The 27,591-nt window shown below is 39.3% G+C and overlaps 1 protein-coding gene across 10 annotated transcripts in view; it reads right to left on the reverse strand.

Moving 5' to 3' along the window:
- Positions 1–27,591, reverse strand: part of Pde1a (phosphodiesterase 1A) — a 280,465-nt gene that overhangs the window by 165,790 nt on the left and 87,084 nt on the right. For 2 of the 10 annotated variants that reach the window (NM_001431468.1, NM_001431470.1), the window contains 1 exon segment: positions 24,912–25,354. In NM_001431468.1, coding sequence (NP_001418397.1) covers positions 24,912–24,964 — 53 coding nt within the window. In that variant the 5' untranslated portion in view covers positions 24,965–25,354. 10 annotated transcript variants of the gene reach the window in all.

Here is a 27,591-nt window from a genome sequence, read left to right on the forward strand (position 1 = left end):
CTCAAGGGAGTTTTCTCATTATAAGGTATAATAAATAAATCACAGTGACTTTTTTCAGAAGAGAAAGTGAAGCTTCACCATACAGGTTGAACATGGTTAAGGGATGCACCAACTGGAGAAAAGGATTTTTTAAAAAAAATTTGAGCCAGGTAGTAACAAGACAAGACAAGACAAAGACCCCTTCTGGGATGAGTGACAGCACAGGCTATGTTGGGTGACCAGATCTAACTCTGCCATAGAAACTTCTTTCAAAACATGCAACCTTTGATCTTTGTCAAAAATGTCAGAATATTCCGACTATCTAACTTCTACCATGGGGAAATTGTATTATTTCATTGACAAGCCTGATCAAGAAAATGCATTTCTTGTAGATCCCAAATCCCATCTTCCTTCAAGGGTAAATCATTCTCTAACTCCTTTTAAGTCTTTGTTGACCTTTCAGTGTCACTGGCAGACGCAAGGCCTCCTAATTGACACACCTCCTCCTGCCTCGCCATCTCCCAGTAAAGAGTTCAGGCATGTTTTAGATTAGCCTTATTAAAGGCTGGTTCAAACAGTTTCCTCAACATCAAGCATCTGGATCTATGTCATGCACTTGTTAGACTAACCGAAGAATCAGGAAGAAGTAAAGTCTCTTCTGACACTTAAACACCTGTATCCCTGAATAACGACAGCGTGGTTTACAACGCAAGACAACAGGTGCCACTTACAGCCTGCCATTCTATTAATGGCAGACAGTAGAGAAGGTTCGTCTTAGTCTATGAAGTTGATTTTTGTGTGCTATTCATGCAACTGATGTGTGGTTAGAGAAATGAAAGTAGAAATTTGGTGTCTATCCCTTCTCCATTCTGATATGAAAGATTCTCTAATCGGTCCCAACTCAGCTTCTGCTGTGTCATTAGGAAATTTAAATGTGTTAGGCTTGCCCTTTTCACTTTAATGTGTGTGGCAATAAAGCTCTTTACAAACCCACAGGATGCATGCAATGAATTGAGGCTGCCGAGCAGACAGGTGTAAGAAAACATTACAAAACAACACTCAAGCCTTTTTGCCTTAGAAGCCTACTGGCCTGTTTATTTTTCCTCAAATGTATTCACTCAGTTAAGATTAATATAATTAAAAGCTTGGAAAAATTTGGGCCAACATCTAAATCTAAAAGATTTAAATCTAATGTTTAATCAATGTTTAAATCTAAAAGATTATGAACCTGATTGTGTATTTTAATTTCAGATGGTCAGCTACTCTTGTTTTACTTTTAGACATATGATAATGATGCCATTTACATATTTCATTGTATGCCTCTTTATAAGTAAACTCTTGTTATATACAATGCCAATCTAATTGATTTAGAGAATTTAAACTTAGAAGATAAAATCTGATAATCTATGTTCAATTCATATCCCCAAAATATGTAGTAATTATATGAATAGTATCTACAGGTAACGTGAAAGTGAATTTTAAAAAACCCACTGAAGGTAATTTTGTATTATTTTGGCCAACTGTCATGGAAGACAATCTCCTTAGGGCATTCTATGTATGTCCTAGGAAGGTGAATCTCTAAACCGGAAACTTCTGGGCCAGCATGCAAGAAAATCTTATGAAAGTTATTTTCCCATTGTAACTCATGGGTTCCCCCATTTATGGCAAAACAATAATGAAAGCTTGAGTTTGAAGACACTTATGATCTAAGTTCTCTGCTGTCGATTGCAGTCATTCCTTAGGTTGATTATGAAAGAAAACTGATTGAATCTGATTATGCTATAGACACATCTGTAGACAAGACACCATTTCTCTTGCCATTGATCTGTTTTGGGTTTTGGCTATACATTTATATTATATTTATCTCCTAAAGAAACTTAATAGTAACATTCTGCTTCTACTGGACGCTGCATCCTTCTCTTACTTCTGTTTCTGGATTGACTGCTTGCTGAACCTTCATGTCACTTATAGTAAATGTCTGTCAGTTTGCCCGTAGTTCGAGGAGAAAAGATGCACTGAGTTTTTACTTTAGCCCCTGCTTCTTCCCAGATGACATAAGAGCTCAAAGGATGACAAACACTGAAACCTTTAGAGCGTACTGAAGCCAGCTCCTATCAGCTGGTTGGAGTTCCTTGTACTTGTCTTTCCCAAGTCCAGGACTTGGGAACCAAATTACAGTTTGAGATCAAACATGATGATTAATCTCATGGGATAAATATTAATCTCAAGTGTTTTTTCCTAGTACTTCAAGCACATCACTGCTTCACATTCTATTTATGAAAATAACCTAAGTCAAACAAGTGACATGCAGGGAAAGGATATAAATTTCGGTTTACATTATAAAAAAGGTAAGTTTAGGTTACTGGATAGCAGTGGACAGAACTCGAGTAAATAGATTGATTAGTTGGACCTGCCATTTCTATTAATGCAAAGTTGAGATGCCTGGCTTTCAAGACATATATTTGAATATAAACTCTACTGAATGCTGCCTTATAGGGGACAACCTTTTCCTGACCTCCCCAAATTATAGAAATGATGCTGATAAGAAATGTACAGCATCAGTGAAATTTTCTTTCTGGAATTGCTTACATCACTTTTGAGGTTACTATTTAATAGCAATACTCACCCTTAACATGATTATTTGTCTAACAGAAGATTTTAAAAGCATGTAATTTTAACCCAGTCTTGATTTCAAAATGACACACAACAACAAGGATAAAAAACACTTTAAATCCCTAGTTAAGTTCTATGATTGTATATGGCAATTTTGCAAGTGAGGGCTGCTTATTCATAGATTTATTGACATAAACTATTCTCATAAGGTAGAAATGGCTGTGAGCAAGAAATGTAGAGGTCAGACTTTCTGAAGACACCAACAGCTCTCATAGCATTTTATAAATATCTGCTGAGCTTGTCTTTCAGACTTTCCTAAGAAAGTTCATCCTAGTCACCTAGTGCTAGTAATACACCCAATGGCTAAGTTCAGTGATGGTAAAATAATGGCTGAGAAAAGATGAAAATATCTACTTCCTACACACACACACACACACACACACACACACATACACACATACACACACACACACACACACACACACACGTACGTGCACATGCACAATAGTACAAAAGTTCATGTTAATGGTCAACTTGAAAGGGTCTAGAATAACCTAAGACATAGAGCTCCTGGTATGACTGCAGGAGATTGTTTTGATTTTAGTTAGTTGATATTCAATCCTCATCTGATCTGTGGATGGGACTATTCCCTGGCAGGAAACCCTAGAGTATATAAAATAGCAAATATGAACTGAGAAGTGGCATGAGTTCATTTTTTTCTACTAACTGTGGATACAAAGGGACCAACCAATTCAAGGTCCTCCTGCCTTGACTTCATGCTGATTGACTGTACTTTGATCTGTAAGCTGAAATAAATTACATTGTCAGGTATTTTAACACTACAACAGGAAAAGAAACTAAGACCGAAGTTGATGCCAAGAAGTGGGGCTGTCATACCTGGACCATGTGACCCTTCGGCATTTGGAATTATTTTGTGTCCCTATTGAGGAAGAGTTTGGTTTACAAAAGCCATTGGATATGTTAAGTAGGGTGTAATGGGTCATCTAAATAGAGCTTAGAAAACAGTAACATTAGAGATATTCGGCCAGTTGCTTATTAGACTTCAGAGGATTCTATCTGGAACTGGGCAAGTATCCCACCATGAGACAGCTTGGAGAAGAATTTGGCTTCATTCTGTCAATGTCCTGAGATCTAAGGGAAACTTAAATCAGGCAATGTATTTGTTTCTATGGCAGAAGACAGTTGTGTGAGAAAGGTTCAAGTTTCAGACACGAAAAGTGCAAACAACAGAGCAGCTATTTTTTTTAGAGAATAGTACTATTAAAGAAAAACCATCATGCTGTGCTGGAAAGATAGCATAGTATCCTCAGAGCAGAACCTCACCCGTCAGAGGCTCAGTCCTGTGAAAGACCTAAATTCACTGAAAGGAAGACAGCCTAGGCTAACGGGGTTTACTGATCCTCAAAATGTAGTGTTTGCTCCCAATCAGAAGCTAATCCAGCTGTGGCCCAGGGAAACAGGCACCAACCTGAGCTGGCAGCAGAACTTGGCAGTGCCATCCCGGTGGTGCTGGGCCTGTGGACATAGAAGATGCAGGACTGAGGAGATAAATGAAAGACCAAGTCATGTGCAAGAAGGTCTAAGGCTTTTCATGGAAACGCTGAGAGGTCTCTGTGTGGAACTGTGAAGGTGGAGTTGGTTACCATGGAGACTTCAGGATATTGATGATGCCAATGCCATGGGATGTGAGCTGAGGAGAGCCAAGGGAATGGAATAAACCTGTCCAAGAAAGACTCTACATGTGCTGAGGGCAGTAGAGCTGGAGGGTAAGGGCTACCCCCTTTTCAATGAAAATAATATTAAAATATATGCTATGTGATAAAGACGGTTATCATTTTTCAAATAGCACATTTTCAAACACAGTTCAGCTCTTTCCTGTGTATTACCCACCCTGCTCTCACTTCAACCTGACATGGTACTCCTCTTCAATTTAAAGGTGAAAAATGAATATTCAAACAGGTCCCAAATTCTAAAACCTTATACAGAATATTTTGATGAGATCAAGCCTTAAGCATTTGAATATACTGAATTTGCTCAGCAGTTTCCATCTTCAAAGTAAATCTGAACATGTAGTTCTGATTATCAAATTAGATTATGGTAAAAGTGTAGGTTTCCAATAAGGCCACCATTCCAAACTTAGAATGTTTCAGGCCTTTCTTTACTATTCATTCATTTGCCCTTTCATTCAACAAGTATACATGTATGTGCCATCAACTGCTCGCAGGACTCTGGCAGACACGAAGAAATAGAAATTCCTTTCCCTCAGCCATCCAGAAGGATTTTAGGAAACAAAGGGCCTTCAGTTTTTCACCCAGACACAGCTACCCATGGAATGACATTTAGCGTTGCCTTTCATACAATCTTCAAATATCCATTCACAACTTGATATAGTCTGGTCAATTTGACATCACTGAGATTATAGTTGAATAGTATTTTCATTATTTTTGTTTTGAAAATTGTTTCTACACATGAAACCATAAACCTAAAACACAAGGGGAAAACCTTAAAGACAAATTTGGCAGATATTGATAAAATACTATGAAATCTGTTTGTGTCTTGGGGTTTTGGTTTGGTTTGGCATGGTTCTGCGTTTAAGGAGTTTTGTTTATCGTTGGCTTGCTTGCTTGCTTGTTTTGGCTTTGATTGAGTTTAACAGATTCCACAAATCTCTGTGGTCACAAATGCTCAAAAACCCATCACCTAAAGTATATAGATGTCTATTTAACTTGATATAAGTTTACAAAATTGAGCAGTGTTAAGATGTTTTTCATTTTAAGTATACAGTTCTTGTTGTATTTCCCCAACACAGTTTAAACAATGTATTGGAAACAAATGATTTCACAATGATTTAAAAAAATTCCCAAATTTGGCTACCCTTCGATTTTCAAAGCAAACACATGTAGCCAAGAATTCATGTTTGGAGAAACTGTAAATAGCTTCAGTTATAAATATAATTGGAATTCCCCCAAATATATCATGTATCCTATATAGAATATAATGCTAGTTGAAGAATATGATATATGTATATATGTACATATATGATATATGTATATATAGTGTATTTGCAAACACTACATCATCCATGCATCGTACATACTATATAATACCATATATGATAGAAAGATGATAGATTGATAGATGAAAAATAAGTAAAATTCAACACTACTCACAATTGTTTAAAAACAGGACCAACACAGGAATTTTGAAGGGTATTTTATTGCTGAAATTATTTAGAATTTCCAGCACATGATTATAAAAGAAGTCATGATTTTTGTTGGTTATTACAATTGCTAAATTTTCTATGAAATGTATTGTCACATTTCTTCTATTTAGGAAATCTCCTAGTCCTTTGCATTTGGAATTTTACTGTTTGGTCCAATAGGGTTTATTCAATCAATTCATGCCTAATCATAGTGTTTGGTTTACTTGCCAATGAATATCATCAATGAATATGCAAATCCCCCCAGTTTTCATTCCCTCACACTATTTTCCTGTTGTTTAGGAACAATATGGACTTCCCATTAAGTGTGAATTGGCAGGTGTACGCTTGAATCTTATCCATGATGATATTCTTTTAAAAAAGTGACTAGTGCCTTTGAGATGATTTTCATATCTGAAAAAATACTATAGCATTTGAAAAGCCACTTTGTAAATGTTCACTCAGTGATAGCTACCATGATTACTCCTTAGCAAAACTGAGATGTGTGTGCTTCTGTCTGACATGGAATATATATATTCTCTCTCTCTCTCTCTCTCTCTCTCTCTCTCTCTCTCTCTCTCTCTCCCTCTCTCTCTCTCCCCCCCCCTCTCTCTCTCTCACACACACACACACACACACACACACACACACACTTTAGCAGATACTATAGTTTTGAAAGCTATACCTCTGTTTACAGCCTTAAGTTATGTATTAGAATTCTGATTACTTGTGCTGGACAGGTGGCTCAGCAGTTATCTTCCAGAGAACTTCGGGTTCAATTCCCAGCACCCACAATGGCAGCTTACAACTGTCTGTTACTTCTATTACAAGGAATTCGACACTCTCATACAGTCATTCATGCAAGCAGAACACCAAAGTACGTAATAATGAAAACAAGTATTTTAAAAAACATTTTCAAGTACTATGAGAAGATTTGTTTGCTTCAACAGGACCTCCATGGCTACAACAGACACATCTGCTGCTAATATACTATAATACATAGGATCTCCCTGCCTACAACAGATGCAACTGCTAATCTTAATATCCTGCAATAAATAGGACCTCGCCTGCTACAACTGACACATCTGCTAATGTTAATATCCTACAATACATGGGACCTCCCTGGCTACAACAGACACATCCGCTAATATCTACGACAGATACATCTGCTAGTGTTAATATCCTACAGTAGAGGGACCTCACCTGCTACAACAAACATATCTGCTAATGATAATATTCTATAATACACAGAAGTCCACCTGCTACAACAGACACATTTACTAAAAGTCTGTGGGGTTTAGCTTGAGAAACTTTGCTCTGAATTCTTATCAAACCTGGATAAATATTTTCTTTTTCTTTTACCTTTGTAGAAGGTAACGTGTGTTTCCTTGGAAATTATATATCCTCATTTTAAATCTTGAAGCTTGGTTGTTAGCTGATAGTCTACGTTTTTATATTCTCATCGCTGACCAGCCATTAGTCAATAACCAATGTATTTTGTTTGGAGTCTCACAAGATGTATAAACATCTGTACGAGTGTAACATTTGGAAAGCAGCTCAAGAAAGGGTAATATTAAGTGACAAGGAAGAAAGAAGGCAGGCTAAAGGGCCTGTGAATCGTGAAGATATAGAAAGAGAATTAAGTGATATATGGTTTTCTAGTTTCGACTCTGTTGTGGTCTTTTCTTTCTTTTCTTTCTGGTGGATAAATGAAAAGGTAAAAGCCTTAGTGAACTCCAGGGCTTCAGAGTGACCATTCTGATATTGCAGAAGTTCACTGTAGTGGAGAGAGTCAGGACGGAGCAAGGTTAGACTGCTCCTTAACCTGTGTGATGGCTTCTGAGCTCTCTACAATTGGATGATTCTTTGAAATGTAAGTAGAGAATGGTATAAGCTCTTTTCTACCTTGATATCTTAATAAGTCCACACTAAGGAGAAACAGGACATGTATTAAAGAGTGAACTTCTTGAGAAATATTCAATGAAATGTTCATTCTGTAAATGAAGAACTATGGCTGTTAAAGTTTAAGAAGAAGAAAAGTTTATTCTAGCTGAACAATTGAGAAAGCTCTCCTCAAGACAGTTCAAAACTAGTAACTTGAAGCATTCATAAAGACAGAGAATGGTGCTGGCAGCAGACTGACAGAAACGAGTAGAAACAGACAAATCAGAAGAAAATGCAGGCCCCAGAAAAAATGACTCATCAAGACTTACGTGGGAGTTACAACAAAAGAAGCAGGCGAGACAGTACAGGGTCTTGCAAATGCCATTCTTCTTAATTTTCCGCTTGGTAGAAATGAAGGACATGTAAATTAGGAACAACAGATAGGAATCTGATAACTTAGGAAGCTAGGAACTGTGGGACTAGAAGTTGGAAGCTTAGTCTGGAAAACACCATCAAATTGTAGAGAAGCAGGTTAAAGACTCATGCCATCAGGCACAGAGAAGAGAGGAGAGAAATAAATCCTTTAAGGACATAATTGGAAGATTGTGACAATTGTTTGTTATGGAAGACAAGAAATAAAAAAACATAAAAAATGAAATTTCAATGTCAGAAAGATTGACCAATCAAGGCAATGTCTTAGCTTTCTTTGATCCCTCTCAACACAGAGATATAAAGTAGCTAGCTGTTTCTCCTAAACACTATGGCCCAACTGATAACCAGCTAGAATCCTCATACCGTTGCTTATATTAGCATAAATAAAATTTACTGTCAATTATGGAAGCTCTCCTTATTGTACTTTACCCTCCATATACTTTCAGCATAAACACGAGGTTCAGGAAAATTCTGTTGTCCTGTGAATGTGTGCTCACGTGCGTGTGTGCATATGGATGGAAACTGTTTCATGAGTGGCCATCCAGTCAATAAACAGATTCATGAGGGGTGTGCAGATGTGCTTTGGAATTGATTCTTGTAGAGTCATTAGGTGAAACAAATTGGATTTGTATCAGACAGTCATCCAGTGAATAAATATTTGTATGATATATGATATATATATATATATACAATAAAATGTATTATGAATTGAGAACTTCAAGTGTCAACTTAGCAAACACTCCACAGAGATAATAGCTGAGATGATGCGACGTGTTTTTCTAGGGACTGAGAAGTCCCTAGAATTTTAAATTAATTTAATTTAAAGTCCCTAGGGATTCTAAATCAACACAACCAACAACCTAAGGGAAAATTATTTCAGAAGACACATTTCTAAGTAACTCAGTAGGTGGTGATAATCTCAAATAAGAATTCTATTCTCAGATGACTCATGAATGTGTAAATCCACTCTTCCTCACAATGTGTCCCACTCACCAAAGGGAAATTACAAAGCAGCATCCCACGTGGGTTTCCAAAGATCACTTTCTGCTCAGACCTAGACTCATTATTTCTAATGGGGGCATTGAATGCCCTTGAAGTTAAGAGACATGAGCATAGCTCCTTCAAACAGAATGCTCATTGGCAAAATCATTAGTGTTATGAGACTTGATTAGTGTTTTGATGTCTGGCAAAAGAAAGGAAAAAGGAAGCAGCTACTGGAAGAACCAACATCAGCATGTTCTCTGGAGGTTTAAATCAGGGGACAAGGTGAGGAAATGAAATGTAGACTAGAGTCCTTCACCAGCCGAGTGTGACATAGTGTACAAGGATAGCCCACAGGGAAGTGAGAATCAATGTCCTAGGAGCTAGAAAGAACAGTGGAGCATACGAAGTTATCCAGATTGTACATGGGGACTAAAACCGTCAACCTCAACAGCTAGGCCTTCAGCTCCGTTGAGTAGACACTGATAGAAAGAACAAGGAGCGTTTGCCTGTCCGCTGCAGCACACGGTGCATTCCTTAGCTCCAGAATGTGGGCAGAAGTAGTTTCCCTGATTTGAACTAATAGCAAGTTCAATTGTTGTTAAAGTATCGTTGCTGTTAGAGGAAGCACATTGAACAATGTGTCACCCTACGAGAGGAAAGCATTTTAAGACAGTGTGCCTTCACCACTCCGCAGTACCAAATACATAGTTTTAGTAAAGATTTTTAAGTATTTGATCTTGTCTGTGTGTGTGTGTGTGTGTGTGTGTGCGCGCGCGCGCGCGCGCGCGTGTGTGTATGCATATATGTGCCTGTGTGTGTGAATGTAGAGGCCAGAAACGGAGGTTCGTGTCTTTTTTATATTTTAATCTTTGAGATAAGATCTCTTATAAAAATGGAAACTCATCATTTCAGCTAGTCAGGCTGGCCAGTGACTTCCCAGATATATATATATATATATATATATATATATATGTGTGTGTGTGTGTGTGTGTGTGTGTGTGTGTGTGTGTGTGTGTGTATTAAATACCAACACATTTAATACATTAAATACATATCAATAAAATCTACATTTCAGCTTGCTGGTTCATTATATTAATTTCTATTATTGTTTTAAATAATGCAAAAGGTCTAAATGACAATGAACCATGAAGCTTCATTTTCTAGTGTCCTATACATCTTTTTTTTTAATTTAATCCTTTTTTTACACTCCAGAATTTATCCTCCTCCCCATCTCCACAAGGATATTCCACACTCCCATATCCCCCACCCCACCAGACCTCCCCACGCCCACGGGCCTCCAGTCTCTTGAGGGTTAGGTGCATCTTCTCTGACTGAACCCAGACTCAGGAGTCCTCTGCTGAATATGTGTTGGGGCCTCCTCTCAGCTGGTGTATGCTGCCTGGTTGACGGTCCAGTGTCTGAGAGATCTTGGGGGTCCAGGTTAGTTGAGACTGCTGGTCCTCTTACAAGGTTGCCCTCCTCCTCAGATTCTTCCAGTTTTTCCCTAATTCAACCACAGGAGTCACCAGCTTCTGTCCACAGTTAGGTGTAAATATCTCCATCTGACTCTTTCATCTGCTTGTTGGGTCTTTCAGAGGGCAGTCATGATAGGCCCCTTTTTGTGAGAGCTCCATAGCCTCAGTAATGGTGTCAGGCCTTGGGGCCTCCCCCTGAGCTGGATCCCACTTTGGGCCTACACACTGGACCTCCTTCTCCTCAGGCTCTTCTCCATTCTTGTCCCTGCAGTTCTTCCAGACAGGAACAATTCTGGGTCAGAGTTTTTGACTGTGGGATGTCTTTCTGTTGGAGGTAGGCTCTACAAATTCCCTCTCCCCACTGTAGAGCATTTCATCTAAGGTCCTTCATTTGGGTCCTGAAAGTCTCTCACCTCCCCAGTCTCTGGTGCATTCTGGAGGGTCCCCCCACCTCTCTGTCCCTCTTGCTGAGGTTACAGGTATATGTGGCTACATCCAGCTTTTTATGGGGACAGTGGAGATTTGAACTCAGGTTCTCATGATTGCATAGCATGAGCTCTTATAAGTCATTTCCCCATCCTCAGTATCTGATTCTTAAAAGCGAAGAAATTATCTTTAAGGAACATTTGACAGTTGGCCTAACACATAGTGAGAATCTCTCTCTCTCTCTCTCTCTCTCTCTCTCTCTCTCTCTCTCTCTCTCTCTCTCTCTCTCATTTTTTTACAATTCAGTGCCATTGTCCCCTTCCCAGTCTGACCTCCCACAGTTCCTCATCCCATTTCTCCTCCCTGCTGTCTTTAAGAGGATGTTTCTCTCCCAGACCAGGCCTCTCCATTCGCTGGAGCCTCAAGTTTCTCCTCTGCTATATAAACGCCATGGACCTTGAACCAGTTCATGTATGCTGCCGATTTGGTGGCTCAGTGTCTGAGAATTCTCAGGGGTCTGGGTTAGATGTGACTGCTGGTCTTCCTACAGGGTCACCCTCCTGGTCAGCTTCTTCCAGCCTTTCCCTAATTCAGTCCAAGGGTTGTGTAAATATCTGTGTTTGTCTCAGTCAGCTAGACATTCTTAGTATGATATTTCAAGAAGTTTACAATAAGATAAACTCTTTAAGACAAATAAACAGAAAGCAAAACAAAAACGAACATTGATGAACAGACTGACTTCTTCCGAACTGTAGTTATTTCCACTAATGAAGTCATAATGCAGCTGAGATTGTGTTGCACATGCAGGATGCCACACCCTCCAATATCTCCAGGGTCTTTTCTGTTGCTTGGGAGAGGGTTGTTTAGGTTATGTCAGCAGCAAATCTCTTCTGTTTAGGAACACTTTCAAAGCAACAGCCTGAACTTTATCTCTTTACCCTTCTCCACCTTCATCTGGAGACCGTGCTCCATGTCCTCTAGTAACTGTGTGTTGGGTAAAATCCACATTTGCATAGTTATCACAGGAAATCATGTGACTGTGGCTTTTTTGTTTGTCTCTTCATCTCTTCCAGAGAAAGCATTCGTGGAAATCAAGTGCGTTACACAATCCAGAAAAGCAAAGATTTTGGTTTTGGTTTACCTCAAGTACGTTCATTGGCTAGAAACAACGAGGAGACATACCTCAGTGAAGAATCGTAGCTGCACATCACCTGCAAACACTATCAACTCTGGAAATAAAGCCTGGGACTGCAAAGGCACTTATCTGTTTGCTCCTGATGTCATTGCCCCTTGTCTAGCTTCCTGTGACCCTCTGGACTTTTGCTTCTACACCTTGAAGCTGGAATGTTCACGTTTCATGAAGATTGCTTACACATGAGTGATAAGTCAAGCATATACAATTTTAATTAAATATATTATATAGGAGTCTACACAATTTTAAGCTATTACTTACTGCTCAAAAAGAATTAACCACAGATTTTAAACTGTTTTTCATTAAGTATGAATTCAAAGGTAATTCATGGGGGAAAAAATCTTTTCAGTCTGAAATAAGGGGAAAGACTTAAGGTCCAGGTACCAGGCTCCCTACGTTGTGTGCAGTGTGACACCTGGGTGGGACGGTCCCCATGGAACTCCCCTCTGTTACTTCTTCATTTATCCTCAGCTGTTTCAATAATGTGACATTGTCCACTGTTTCTCAGTCTTTTCAAAATATTTCTTCTGCCCTTTTTTTTTTAACTTTCCCCATCCTGGTTACATAATAAACATTCTCCAGCTAGGCCACTGTGTTTCTCTGAGATGAGAGGACAAATATTAGCTATGGAAACATTTCTTGGGGTCAGACTATCTTCCAGATAATAAAAAATAAGAAAACATTTAGTTAGAGGAGAAAAACAAAGGTGAGCGAGTTTCAGAAAATGGATCACACATGTTTGGGAGAAATGTAGAGGTAACTGGAGTGTCTTCTAAATGCCACTTTCTAAAGGACATTACTGAGAACTACAAATTCAATTTGAAAACTATCAAACAAGATAAAGATAAGGTCTTCTGCAAAATCCTATAAAGGGAGTGGGTACAGCAAGCAGCCATAGCAAACGAGTGCCTTGTTCCTAGAGTGTCAGGGCGGTGATGACCTAGGACAAAAGGAAATTGTAGAAATGCTGAGCTCAGTGCAGGTTTCACATCCGATCACAGAAGTGGCAGTGTGTATCTATAGAACGCATGCTGTCAATGTCAGCTCTCTAGTCTGTTGCACATTATTACCCATTCTCCTTCACCCAGGGATGCTCATACAGGTCCGAGTGCTGACCAGTCAGGAAGTCTCCCAGTTACAAAACGTTCTCAAACACATTCCAGCCCCTGCCTTTATTTACTCTCTCAGATTCTGGGTGCCTTTTCCTCCTCCCATTTGCCTGTCAGAAAGAATATTTCTTCATTATCTCTCTTTTTTTTTTTTTTTGGTTCTTTTTTTCGGAGCTGGGGACCGAACCCAGGGCCTTGCGCTTCCTAGGCAAGCGCTCTACCACTGAGCCAAATCCCCAGCAAGAATATTTCTTCAAAGGACACTCTTAAGTGGACCACCTTCCTCTTTTGTCACTGTACTCCCCATGTACCTCTTTTGAGGCATAGTGTATCAAAACTGACTACATAGAAGAAAAAGTAGAAAGTTTAAGAAGACATTGATTCCTATGTCCTATCCAGAAATTTTCACTTCCAACACCATTAGGAAGACTAATATTAAGAACTTGACAGAGTCTAGAATCTCATAGGAAAAAGGCACTGAGGATACTGATGAGTGATTATCTAGACTGTTACCTTTTGGCCATGCCTGTGAGGTATTATCTTGGTTGGTTTTATTGAGGTTGAGTCCTAAAGGTGTGCTACCATTTACTGGGTTTGAATCCTGCATTCATCGTTGTCTGCTTCCTGACTCTGGATTCAAGTCCTGCAGGTGTCACAGGCTCTTGAAGCCAAGACTGCCTCTCCAGGATGGACTATTCCCTTGAACTGTGAGCCAAAATAACCATTTCTTCCCTTTCTCTGGGAAATTCTAGCAAAGCAACAGAAAAAGTAACTAAGACATTTGTACATTTGGATTTTTCTTTCTGACTCTCCAGTGATTTCAAGACACCATAACCAACTCTGAGAACTATTATGTTTAAGTTCCTGCTAACCTGTTTAGATCTAAATCATAAAATATATTTTAAAAGGCTGGACCCCTCAGTGTAGGGGAATGTCAGGGTGGGGAGGTGGGAAGAGGTGGGTAGGTAGGGGAGCACCCTCATAGAAGAAGGGGGAGGAAGGATGGAATAGGGGGTTTATGGACAGGAAATCAGGAAAGGGGACGACATTTGAAATGTAAATAAATATATCCAATTAAATTTTTTTTAAGTGAAGAGGACTTGGTAGATGATTTAGAGTCTGAACTGAGATCCCTTTAAGTAACACAAAAGAAGACTCAGTAGTTCGACAGTCTCTGAACTGAGCACCTCTACAGAGATGGGACATAGAGACAGGTCAGGACTAGAAACTCAATGACAGCCATCCTAGCATGTGCACCTGAAGAGCAAGAGATCCTATTCACCCATGATGTGAGCAATGAAGACTGACACCCAACGTTGCCCTCTGACCACTACATACGGGCTACGGCACCTTCACACTCACATTCAGATTACACCCAAGTACCAACACACATGCAGACACACAAATATACACGCACACAAAGAGACACACCAAAGACTTCTAAGAGGATCTTCTGACAGGCTCACACAGTTCTCCTGTCTTTGCCTCCTGAATACTAGAATTAGAGGTACATGCCACCAGCTCTGCTCAGAGACTTTTTTAGGAAAAAGAGGAAGAAATGGCTTCTGTTTCCAATAATTTTTATGTTATTAAGCACACTTTCAGATCTTCTAGAATTATTAATTCTATCATTCAAGAAAACAAGCCCACATCAAGCTCTGAACTGGCATGAACTTGGAGAGCTTTAGAAACACATCAAAGCTTTCTATCCCAGGACTTGGTGAAGCTGAACCTAGAGGATAATGCTGGAGGGCTCTTTACCTTTTTGTTTTGTTTTGTAAGCTGCCATTTTGACAGTGGCAAAAACACCCAGTCTGTGAGTCACCATTTCAAAAGAAAAGTTATTAAGTTTCTAGCTTTTACCAACACATTTGCATTTCGCAGTGATCTCTGGGACAGTTCAGAAACAGAAATCATTACCGTAAGTCTATTATATAAAGAACATATTTGAAAAAAATTACTAAACTTTAAACCAAGAAAAATGTACATTATGGGTGTGACTGAGCTACATGTGAGAGAGCTGTGTGTCTGTTGCTGCTTCCAAAATTGACTTTCCAGGTCACTGGATTAGTAGAATCAAAATTGAACTGCCTAAAATTATATAGTTAATTCTGCACCTCCCGTTAAAATAACTAATTTATTAGCAAGTTCCTTAATAAAGATTCATTTTCAAAAGGACCTAAGAAAACGTGGGTAGTTGCTATCGGATAACTACTGGTTTAGGCAGTTAGGTGAGACTACTTTAAAATCTAAACCTATTAAAAGGTTTTAACTAAGAATCTCAAGTATGCTGTCACCTGGGAGTCAGGCGCACCCCATCTGACCCATTACCCACCACACTGACCAGGACCTCACTCCTCTGTTAATTTTTTCCTGTCCTCAGGAATCACTAAGGCAACTTTACAGCCTGGAAGATTAGATGATCTATTTTCCCTTCGATGGATGAATAAACTATAGATCGATTAAGGAAAAGATAAGGATTCAGAAAAACATAAGAACTTTCGGAGAAAGCGCACTTCACTCATTCACCCAATTCTGTGCACTTTCATGTGTGTGCTGTCCACTGACATCATGGCCTCCTCCCTGAGCCTGTTGTGTGACTTCTTGATCTTCCCAATGGAGCGATGGCCACACGACTCAGGAAGATTCATTTGGAGCCTACAAAAGATAAATGTTTTCATTTCTGTATCCTACAATGATGATGAGAATTGGCCTAGGCTATTCCATGGAGATATGTTAGAGATGAAATGCAAGAAAGTCAAATCATGTAACTCAGGACCCTTATACCAGCCACCCTGAGCAAATGAGTCATCCTAAGCATCATATTTGGAATCTTTACAAACAGCAGCAGCTAAAACCATCATCTTCAGTTAGTGACTCACCCAGGTCCTCTTCAAAAGCAGCCAGTGCTCTTAAATGCTGAGCCGTCTCTCCAGCCCCCATACAGTGGTGTCACTTTGTAAATTATATGATTCTCTGTGTGTGAGTGATGTGACTCTGAATACGTACATGCACCACGTGCACACAATACCCATGGAGTCAAAGAGTGTGCCAGATCCTCTGGAACTGGAATTATGAATGGCCACCGACCACCATATGGGTGCTGAGAACCAAACACTGGTCCTCTGCAAGAGCAGCAAAACATCTTACACAGCGAGCTATCTTTCTAACCCCTCTCTGTGTTTTTAAAAGCAAGAAAGCAAATGTCTTCTGTTATTGATCACCGCAAGCACTAGTTTACTTATTTGAGAGACTCTGCGGAATGTATTGTTTTTAAATTTGAAGACTTGGGAAAGCACTTTCTTATGTATGATGCATGTTCTCCTAAAAAAAAATATGAGAAACATTATGATTGACTCCATTTTGATTCTAGCCTTAGGAATCCTATATATTTTTTTATGTTTTTAAGAAAGTCAATCCCTCTTTTATGGAACTATGGTAGAACTTGTAAAAAGAGTGCAGATGAAAATGCCACAAGATCTTATGGTTACAAAGAACCAGAATCAGCTCAACCAAATAACGAGGGCTGGGTTGTGGTCCGAGATATCCACAAGATTCCTTTGCTTTAATGTGTACAATGGAAACCTCACTATCGGAGGAAACATAAGCATTTGGTATCTTCCTTGGAGATCTCTAATATGCAATTGCTCCAAATGTTCACATATGCCTACTGTTATCCAAGCTTTTGTCTTAATGATATAAATTAAAAGTGAGTTGACTCCCTAAAACTTTCTGGAACCCATAAAATTGTCACTGTCCTGTGTGAATAACAGACATAGCTTTACTCTTCCATTATTGTGGATTTGTAACCAATTTGTTCCAGACTCTTTGATCCTGAAAATAGCCAAATTAAATTGTAATTTCTTTTAAAGCTGAAGTAATTATAAGCCAAAGCTTATAATTCTCTATGCTCATATACAGCTGATCAGTAAATATGTAACAAGAAAATATCTATTTTAAAATGTATTCTCAGACTGAGGAGATGGCTCCATGAACATGAGAAGTCAAGTTCAAATTCTCACATTATGGTAAAATGTCAGGAGTGACAGCTCCTGCTTGTAAGCCAAGCACTAGGGTGCTGAGTTAGGCAGAATCTGGGACTCAGTGTCTAGCCAGCCTCTTCAAAAGAAGCTCTAAGGCTTCGTACAATAAGGAGGAGAGTCAACAATAAATAAATAAATAATGGTCTCTACATATGCACCAAGGACAAGCACCTACACACACATAAACACACACTCTCTCTCTCTCTCTCTCTCTCTCTCTCTCTCTCTCTCTCTCTCTCTCTCTCACACACACACACACACACACACACACTTGTACAGACAAGCATACCTATGTACATACATGTACTAGACAATCACACCTATGCACGCACACAAACACACACACACACACACACACACACACACACATACACCTTTTCTAAAAATGTCATCCTAAGATACCAGTCTTGAGTCACAAAAACACTAAAAATGGACACCAATTCAACTAAGAAATCAAGCCTCCTCATAAGAAAAAGTAAGGCTCTGGGAGGGCAGGTGTAGAAAGTGCAAAGCAAACCCACGGAGAGAGGGTTCCAATGCACTCACTGGGCTGCTTTCCACTTCCAGCAGCTCCAATTCAGGAAATGTTGGATTTTCCTCAATTAGAGCTCATGTCCAAGCAGCCGTAATCAAACTCATAAATAAACTAAAGCTTTCCCATGAGAACAAACTGTCAAAACCATGTTATGTCCAGGCACAGAACTGAAGAGGCTTGGTTTATAAATACTGCAGACATCTTTAAAGTTATCCTCCCCGTCTACAGACCCATGGGTCAGCTTTTAACAAGCATCCATTGGTATGACTTTCTGTTTCTGATTTTTACTTAAACAAAATCCACAGAAGGCTAATTACTCAAAATGTAAGAATTTCTAAATGATGGGAGACCATTAGATAGATTATTCTATGGGTATAATCTCGATTTTCCTCATTTCAAGCATTCCAGATCTTTGAAAAGTCATTTCTAAATCATACCAAACTCCCAAAATAACCGCAAGCATCAGCAAGCTGTCTGGCCTGTGAAACAAGATGTGCACAGCTGAGTAGGAGACAGTTTCCCATGCTTCAATCTGCTCCTGCTTCTTGGCTCCATGGCCTAAATCATTCATTTCAAACGTCATTCCTATCATGATGTTGTCTGGAGTACTGCGTGCATATGCCTTCCCTACGGAGTATTAGCTGGAAGTTAGTTCCTATTATTAACATTAAGACTTCTGATGAAAACAGCAACAACAAGTTGGAACATATAATAAACTACAGTTTATCACTAGATAGTGACCACTTAAAAATTAAAGCAACCTCCCATATGACTAGGAAAATAAATAAGCACACTAATGTCTGATGACTTTTAATGTTAAACATTACTTGTTTTGCATTCAAATGAGCTTGTTTTGCTTTGATGTTTATAATTTATATTAAAGATCAATTTGTATCAATTCCTTGTCCTCTAAATACAATGACCTTTAGCTAGCAGCCGTAATACCCTTGACCAACACAAGATTAATTTTTAGTAAATATGTCAGTTTTAAAATAGATTGGCTTGGTTAAATAGTGCTCTACAGCAGGGGTTCTTAACCTTCCTAATGCTGTGACCCTTTAACACAGCTCTCCATGCTGTGGTGACACCCGCCCCATGTCAAATTATTTCTTTGCTACTTCATAACCGTATTTCCCACCATTATGAATTATAATATAAATATGTAACACGTATGATGGTCTCAGGTGACCCCTGTGAAAGGATCGTTCATTCCCCCCCAGACAGGGGTCACAACCCACAGGATTACAACCACTGTTCTACAGTGTTCTCAACCTTACCCTCATTTCTTGGCGCTAGGGAGATTTCTCAGGACGTAAAGCGCTTGCTGCACAAGTGTGACGATCTGAGTTTGAACCACCTGAACCCACATAAAAGCCAGTGTGTTGGCATATGCTTGTAACTCCAGAACTGGTGGGAGGAAACAGGTAGACCACAAGGATTCACACACCACCAAGTCCAGTTAAAATGGTGAACTCTAGGGTCAATGAGACACTCTGTCTCAACACATAAGGTAGAGAGCTTTAGAAAAAAATTGCCTAAGTCAACCTCTGGCTTTCACGAATGCACCAAGCTTGCTCAGGCAATCGCGCACACACACACACACACACACACACACACACACACACACACACACACCACACCACACACACACACACACACCACACACACACACACACACCACACCACACACACACACCACACCACACACACCACAGCACACCACACAAACACACACACACACCACACCACACACACACACCACACCACACACACCACAGCACACCACACAAACACACACACACACCACACCACACACACACACCACACCACACACACCACAGCACACCACACAAACACACACACACACCACACCACACACACACACCACACACACACACCACACACACACACACCACAGCACACCACACACACACACACACACACCACACACACACACACCACACCACACACACATACCATACATACACACATACACACACCACAGCACACCACACACACACACACCACACACACACACCACACACACACACACCACACACACACCACACACACACCACACACACACACCACACACACACACACCACAGCACACCACACACACACACACCACACACACACACACACCACAGCACACCACACACACACACCACACACACACACACACACCACACACACACACCACACACACACACCACAGCACACCACACACACACACACACACCTCTGTTTTGTAATATTTTCTGCTTTAAAAGCAAAAGTAAAAACCTAAATGGAAAATAAAGTTCTTTTATTTATTACCCACATTAAAAACAGCATCTACATTTTTGAAAACTCTAAAGTTAACTTTCCAGTGACTGCCTCCCTCCCGTGCCAGTTCACACACTGACTTTCTCTACTGCTCCTGCCCTCTCTGTTTTTGAGATAGGGTCTCGTGTTATCAGTATTCCTGACCCTCTCTTTTATTACTAAACAAATTTATAACCACATCTTGTAAGCAAAAAAACTATATTTACAAATACAGAATGATATTGTGTTTTTGTTATACTTTATATGTGGTTCACATACAGTCATATCCTATGATAACTTTTTAGATAAAAAGACTAATTATACCATTTCATCAGTTGACATATTGATGTTTTTTTCTGTGATACTTCCTATACTCTAATGAGATTGTACAATGTATTTTCTCAAAATTATATGTTTTCGTGGTAAGAAAGGTGCTGAAAAGAGATTCCAATTAAATGATACCAAATACTTAAGTATTTATAAAACAAAAACACTTAATAATACATAATTCCTTTAAATTTTCAAGTGAGTTTTTTTATGATTTACACTATTTATTCCAGTTATTTTTAGTTGTACCAAAAACTCTGCAGGAAATGCACCTATCTGAAATATCAGAATAACTGAATTTCATCTGAACACCTTGCCAAGAGAAAGCAACTAATGTAGTCAGGTGCCCCTTCCCCATAAGAATGTGAATGATAGGGCCCTACTTATGTGTGGGCATGATAGCTGCGTTTATACACTGAGCTAAACCATGGGAATAAACAACAATGTTTATACTTAAAAATATTCTTCATATTAGGTATATGGTGGATATTTCAAATAGATATGTAACTTATTTTACAATATTCCTTTTCAAACCATAAGCCCCAGCAGTTACCCAGTAGGCCAACAAACAAAATTAGGATCTTTTTATAGTTTTCCTCATTCCATCCTACTGCCTTCGACATTTCTATGTGAACGGAACATGTGTGCCAAAAACACACTCAGAATTCCACTGTTAACAGATACTTGTAAAAATAAAACTTTTGAAAACACATAAAGAGAAGAAACAGCATGTTCTATGGGCTGGGAGAGCTGGGAAGATCTCAACCCGACTTTCATTAGTCTTTGGCCCTGGCAGCATCGCCCTTTGGTGTCTCAGATCCCAGATGAATAGAGCAGTTCTCATTGCTAGGGATGATGAAGAACTATTTGTGTAATTTGATTTTGTTTATGACTTTTTTAAAAATGGTACTCCCAATGGAAAATCCCCACAAAAAAAAAAAAACTTACCCAATTTAGAACCCTGAAAGATGTTCAAAGGTTGTTGCTTACACACAACACAAATGTCTGACCTATAAGAATCCTTACAATTCACACTAGCTATCTGCTTTTATGAATCACAATGGGAAAAAAATTCACATGTAATAAAGTTTAATGGGAAGATGTGTGAAGTGAACCAGGGGTGAAGTCACAGCGAAAGCTCGCACTTAACTTGATATGACAAAGATATTCAACGAAGTAGTTTTACAGTGTTTAAGATTGAAACCTTCTTAGGGGGAAAGTTTTCTTGGCATCAAATTCTAAGGTTGGTTCACCACATGAGACTGGAAAAAGCTTACAAAACAGTATGAATTTGATAATACAGAAATGTTTTCAGCAATTATTTTTGCTGGAGCTGTGCATGGGTCTCTCATGTGATTGTGCTAAGTTCTGTAATAGAAAAGTACGAATTGGTGACTCTTAGCAAGATAATAAACGAGGAAGAGATAGAAATGTCTGTTATCAGAGCCCAGAGAACAGTCCCTTTGCTGATACAGAAAGGGAACTTTAAAGGCCTACAGCCATGTGTACGTAAAAGATCTCTCATTAACCTTTGGCTCACGTAGTAGTGTGGAGATGTATGTAAGTATATATTATCTTTCCAAGGATCATGCTTTTAAAAATGATTTGATAGCCTTACTATGAGAACTACTTGGAGAATTCTCGTTGTATGAGTCTGTGCATTCCTAAAAACAGGACCTAAGCTGTGTCAGACTCTTCATCCAGCCATGGGTGATGATGTCAGCACACACTCTGCATTATTCCAAAACCTACTTTTTCCCTATTTAATGAATGGTTTTTACTTTCTTAAGTCTACAGTAACCGTGCTGATGTAATAATCGAGCTTAATTATGTCTCAGAAAATGAATTTAAAAGAAGTTTTACATCTTTTTCTCTAAGGCCACTTAAGATCACTTAATTCATCCCCAATGTGTCTCCATCAAGGTACTATTTCCTCCTGTTGTGTACTGCAATTAGAGTGCTACGATCACATATACATAATAATATCTCTAATGAACTCAAAGTCTGCCAGAGAAGTACAGGTCAGTTGGATTAGAACCGTAAGTTATCCAGGAGAAGTCATGCTATATAAAGAAATTTGGAATTTCAGAATGAAGGTTCCAAACCTTACCTATCTTGCTAAACTTTAAACGAATTATTTATAGGCAGCGAGATACCACATTCACGAAAGTTCTGTTAAATTTATATGGCCCTGCTGGCACGTATGAAATAGATTTCTTTACCAAATAGCCTGATAGCCAGAGGCAAAGCCCTTGAGAAGTGGAGAGACAGGTAGAAATGCACGAAGTAAGAAATATCTGGAATAGATCTACACGAAGAAAAGCTAGGCCTGAGGAAAGACGTTCCAATGAGAGACTCGGAATATATATTATGTCTAAGGGACAAAGTCCCCATGGAAGAACCATGAGATAGGGCAAATTACTGAAGACTAGAGTTTGCCCAAGTTGCCACCTTGCTTCAAACTACAAATGGCTGTGAGGAATTCGGTGCCCAACTGTTCTAAGAAAGTATTGCTAGTTACACTAAACTGTCATGTTCCTCTCTCCTCATCACCACGCATAGCAACAGCAATGGCAGGGTGCATGGGCCAGTAGATCTCATCCCCACATCCAACCTTGATTCGTTTCCTACACTTGCTGGAAACGACTGAGTGAAAATACGACCTCTTGGTAGTAATCAGGAGGATTCACTCAATCACCAGGAGCACGAAGCAAATATCTACATTCACCATGTTTCATTCTAATTATTAAGGCGCAATAAAGTCTTACCTTTCACAAAGAGTCAGTTCTTTGTTTTTAAATGTTGTATCTATAGCTAGGGTGAAGTCCACCAGCTCAGGGCACCTGAGACACACAGAGGATTTGGCACAAGACCATCTGCCTCTGTCCCCAAACTCCCACATGGGATTCACACACAGAAAAGATGGCCAGGTGGGTTTGCCTCTGTCCAACACACCTTGCCTTCTGAACAAAAAGCAGATTCCAGTTGGAGCAGTTCCTGTAACTACCATGAACTTGGGAGAAAATAGAGAACAATGTGTTCGTATATTATTATATAGATTATTGAATTATATAGGGTTGGAAGACCTCTGAGGTAAACCTGCATTTTTGAGGATAATTTCAGATATTTCAACAGTGCTTTACAGTGTCCACAGCTACACATTTAATAGCTATAAATTATATAAATATGCATGGGTTTAAGCATAATTCACCTTCAAAATGTTTTAAAACAGATTTACATTGTAACTACATCATGCATTACCAAGACATTCTATTTCTACTAATGAAACTGTAAAAAATTTTTTTTACTTTGTACATAAAATGCACGGGCTTTTCATAATTTCACTTTTTAAGATCCACCCATAGTCAGGATGAAGTAATAATGGGGACCATTCTATACATTTCTATTATTCTGGATTTAATTCGAGATCAACAACTAGTGGCTACAACTCAAAGTTAGCATCTTCTATTGTTAACATTTACTATTTTTTTTGTATCTTTACAATATTTGGGGGGGGGGGAATGATAGAAAGTTGACAGTTAAGTTCTTTGTATTTTGTTTTCGGAGCTGAGGACCGAACCCAGGGCCTTGAGCTTGCTAAGCAAGCGCTCTACCACTGAGCTAAATCCCCAACCCCCATAAGTTCTTTGTATTAAGAAGCAGAAATTATGTGTTCATTTTCTAGCTACTTAAAAACCATTCATTCTCAAAGTCGAATTTTAAAGTATGTAATGAATAACTAAACAATCTAAAAAAAATTAGAAATCAGTGCTGTCTCAGAGAAAAAGCATCCCCTGCCACACGCACGCACACACACACACACACACCAAATAAACCTTAGCTGAGTTTATCATACTATGCCCACATTTTCTATATACTACAGTCCTCCTCTTTGACCTAACTGCTTGCCTAATATTCCCAAAGGATCTAGAAAATGTACACTCCAGTTCAGTAGCTTTCCAATTCAAATTTATCTCAGAGCACGTTACTTCGGAAAGACATAGCATTTATAGCACAGAAACCCTGCCCTTGGATGTAATCAGTTCAAAGAACCAAGCACAGTGTTTTCCAATTAGAAGAGTGTGCAGCGGCGCCGAGCAACAGGGAGAGAGATTGCACAACGGCTTCAAAAGTCTTTCCAGTGTTATGTCACTCATGTGCTTGAATAGCTAAAATGTTTTTAAAGTATATTTTGAGGAATTGATAACAGCTTGTGTACCGAGCTTCAGAGAGGAGAAAACAAAAGGATTTCTTTGGTGTACACGAAGCTAAACTCTAGGCACCCTTTGCTGTCCTGCTGTTGTTTAGCGCTACGTTCCTCTGGTGGAAGATGAAGGAGAGAGACCATTGTGGCTGACAGCCACCTGGGATGCAACAGGACTTACCGAAAGATGGGTCTTTGGAGATGTTTCTTCCTGATTGTGACATACTCATCCATTTAAAGATGAAGGTTTAACTTCTTCCTGGAAAGCACTCCAGAAATCCAGGGAGGGAATGTGGAAGCTATTGTGCTGCAAGGATCCCAGAAGGAAAAAGTAGTTTCCTCTTTCTCTTTTTGGGTGCTGGGAGAAAACTTCCCTGCTCTCTGCCAGCTGGGCAGTGTGTCCATAGAGGCCACATAAGACAGGCACGTTGGGGCACTCCCCCACAGAGTAGGGTGCGCAAAACCCACCAAGAGTCACGTTGATACAGGCAATGGAAACACACAGGACCCTCAGAAACAGAACAAAACAAACAGAAACCTTCCTACCCCAAGCGACACCCAGGTAGGAACTTCCCCTAAGTTATTGCAGCCATGAGAGCTCTCCTTCCATATGCTGGTCAAGCCGGCAAGGCTAAGTCCCTCCCTGTCTTTAAAACAGCCTGTTCAGAGGCTCAACTTTTTTTCTTCAAAATAAAAGTTGTACAGCTGGCTAAGCAGTCCCAAGTGAGTGCCTTCTACAAGCCGGTCCTGTTAAAATAAGAACTGTGTATGAATTACTGAAGAATGATGGCCTGGAGTCGCACAGCTGGCTTTGCTTCAAGAGATTATAATTATTTTACAATGTTGCTTTAGTTCACACTGGATGAACTGTGGGGACCAGACATCGTTTTTGGACACTCACGACCTAATAATCTACACTCAGGCAGAGGCTGAAGATGCCATTTCAACTGATAGGAGTCCCTGTGTGTTGGCCAGAGCCCAGAAGTTATCAAAACAAGCATTGCTCAAGGGAACTAGGGAAAATGCACCCAGACGCTTCTATCCTGAAATGCAGCTTTGCAACTATGAAAATAACACTACCACAAGACACAAACACACGCACACAGAAATAAATAAACAGGTAAATAAATAAACCCAAATTGTCTGGGGGCATAATATGTTATAGTATGTGGGATTTCTACTTTTGTAACAGTAAAAGAAGAAGACAAGCAAGTAGAAAAGAAAATTGTGAACAAATATGTGAGCATTATCTCATTAGAACCTGAGGCACTCCGTGAACAGTACCCCAAGTTACAGAGAGCAAAAATCCTAGTTCTTCAAGGTAAGTTATTTTGAAGACTTTCCTGAAGTGTTATTTAAGCTCCTGGTGGCTCAGGACAAAGTCATTAAACTCCAGGCCCAAGGTTTAGTAGGTAATTAAATGAGCCATCTAAGAGCATGATTAAAATGTTTTAAAAGTGCATGCCATAAAGGGAAAGGTAGGGAGCAGACATGGTTTTGGTTGAATGGTCCATAAAAAGCCGAATCAAAGGAAGAGAAATATTTACAGTTGTATGCACACACTTCAGAGTTTCAAAACCACCTTTTTTCTTTCTGTCACCAAAGGGAGAGGAGACTGAAAGTTCTAATCCATACCAGGAAGTAAAAATCAGGTCGAGAGAGCACTGGACCAAAAGTGAAATAAATGTGTGCGAGTTCAGCCTCTGTCTTACTCTGGGGAAAACATCTTGCCTGCCTGGACTCCAGTGTCATTGCTTGTGAAAGAAGTTATAATATGAATTGAATTCTGTAGTTTCTTTTGAGATGTTGTGATTATTTTCTTCCTGCAAACAGACTGCCATAGAAATTATGATGCCTATACAAATCTTCATAAAAAGATAATTTCATATTCATAATACGTTCATGCACATATATTTATAGAGAGACGTCAAAATCAGTGTGCCCATTCTTAGCAAAAGCACACAGTTGTGAACTCACATGACTTCTTACATGGCCATAAGTTAAGTATGAAGACCACTCCAACTGAAACCCGCAGGCAGACTTCTTCTATTATAACCATATGTCTTGGATCTCTTTGTCACATAGGAAACTACATAAACAACAACACATTTTTGACGTTTTCCTGGAGGGAACCTTTGCATTTGAAGTGGCATTCTCTCTCTACAGTAATGATTTATATCTATTATATCTGTAAGTCATCGTCAACTTTTCCAATAGAAATGAGTCATGTGTGATGGCTCAGCAGTGAAGAGAACTTATGTCTCTTCCAGAGGACCTATCTTTGCTTACCAGAACCCACAGCCATGTGGAGCTCCAGGGTCTGGGGAGCCTAGTGCCCTAGTATGATCTCTACAGGCACTCACAGACTGGGCGCGCGCGCACACACACACACACACACACACACACACACACACACACTCTCTCTCTCTCTCTCTCTCTCTTTCTCTCTCTCTCTTTCTCTCTCTCTCAAATAAAAATAAACATTTTAATATAATATAAGATGATATTTTTCATGACCACAGTGAAAACCACTCAACACAGTGGCAGTTAACATTTAGTCGAGTTCCTTCTAAATCCACAGTATTATTTACCTCAAACTCAAGACTCTGTTATCAGCCAAAGAACTTAAAGGTTGTTCACACTGATCACAGAAAAGCCAACGCCACTTTGTGTTCAATTTACATTATTTTTTAATTTAAATAATTAAGGGAGTCAGGATAGACTTGCATTTATGTTAAGCACAACATTTGAGTCCAATACTCATCTCAAAGAAAGCAATGAGAACATGCCTAAACACTAACATTCTTTTTAAACAAAGGAGGAAAAAATGCTATTTTTTTATTTATACATTGTGTGTGTGT

The sequence above is a fragment of the Rattus norvegicus genome, chromosome 3, assembly GCF_021556685.1.
Source record: "Rattus norvegicus strain SHRSP/BbbUtx chromosome 3, alternate assembly SHRSP_T2T, whole genome shotgun sequence".
Lineage (NCBI taxonomy): Eukaryota > Metazoa > Chordata > Mammalia > Rodentia > Muridae > Rattus > Rattus norvegicus.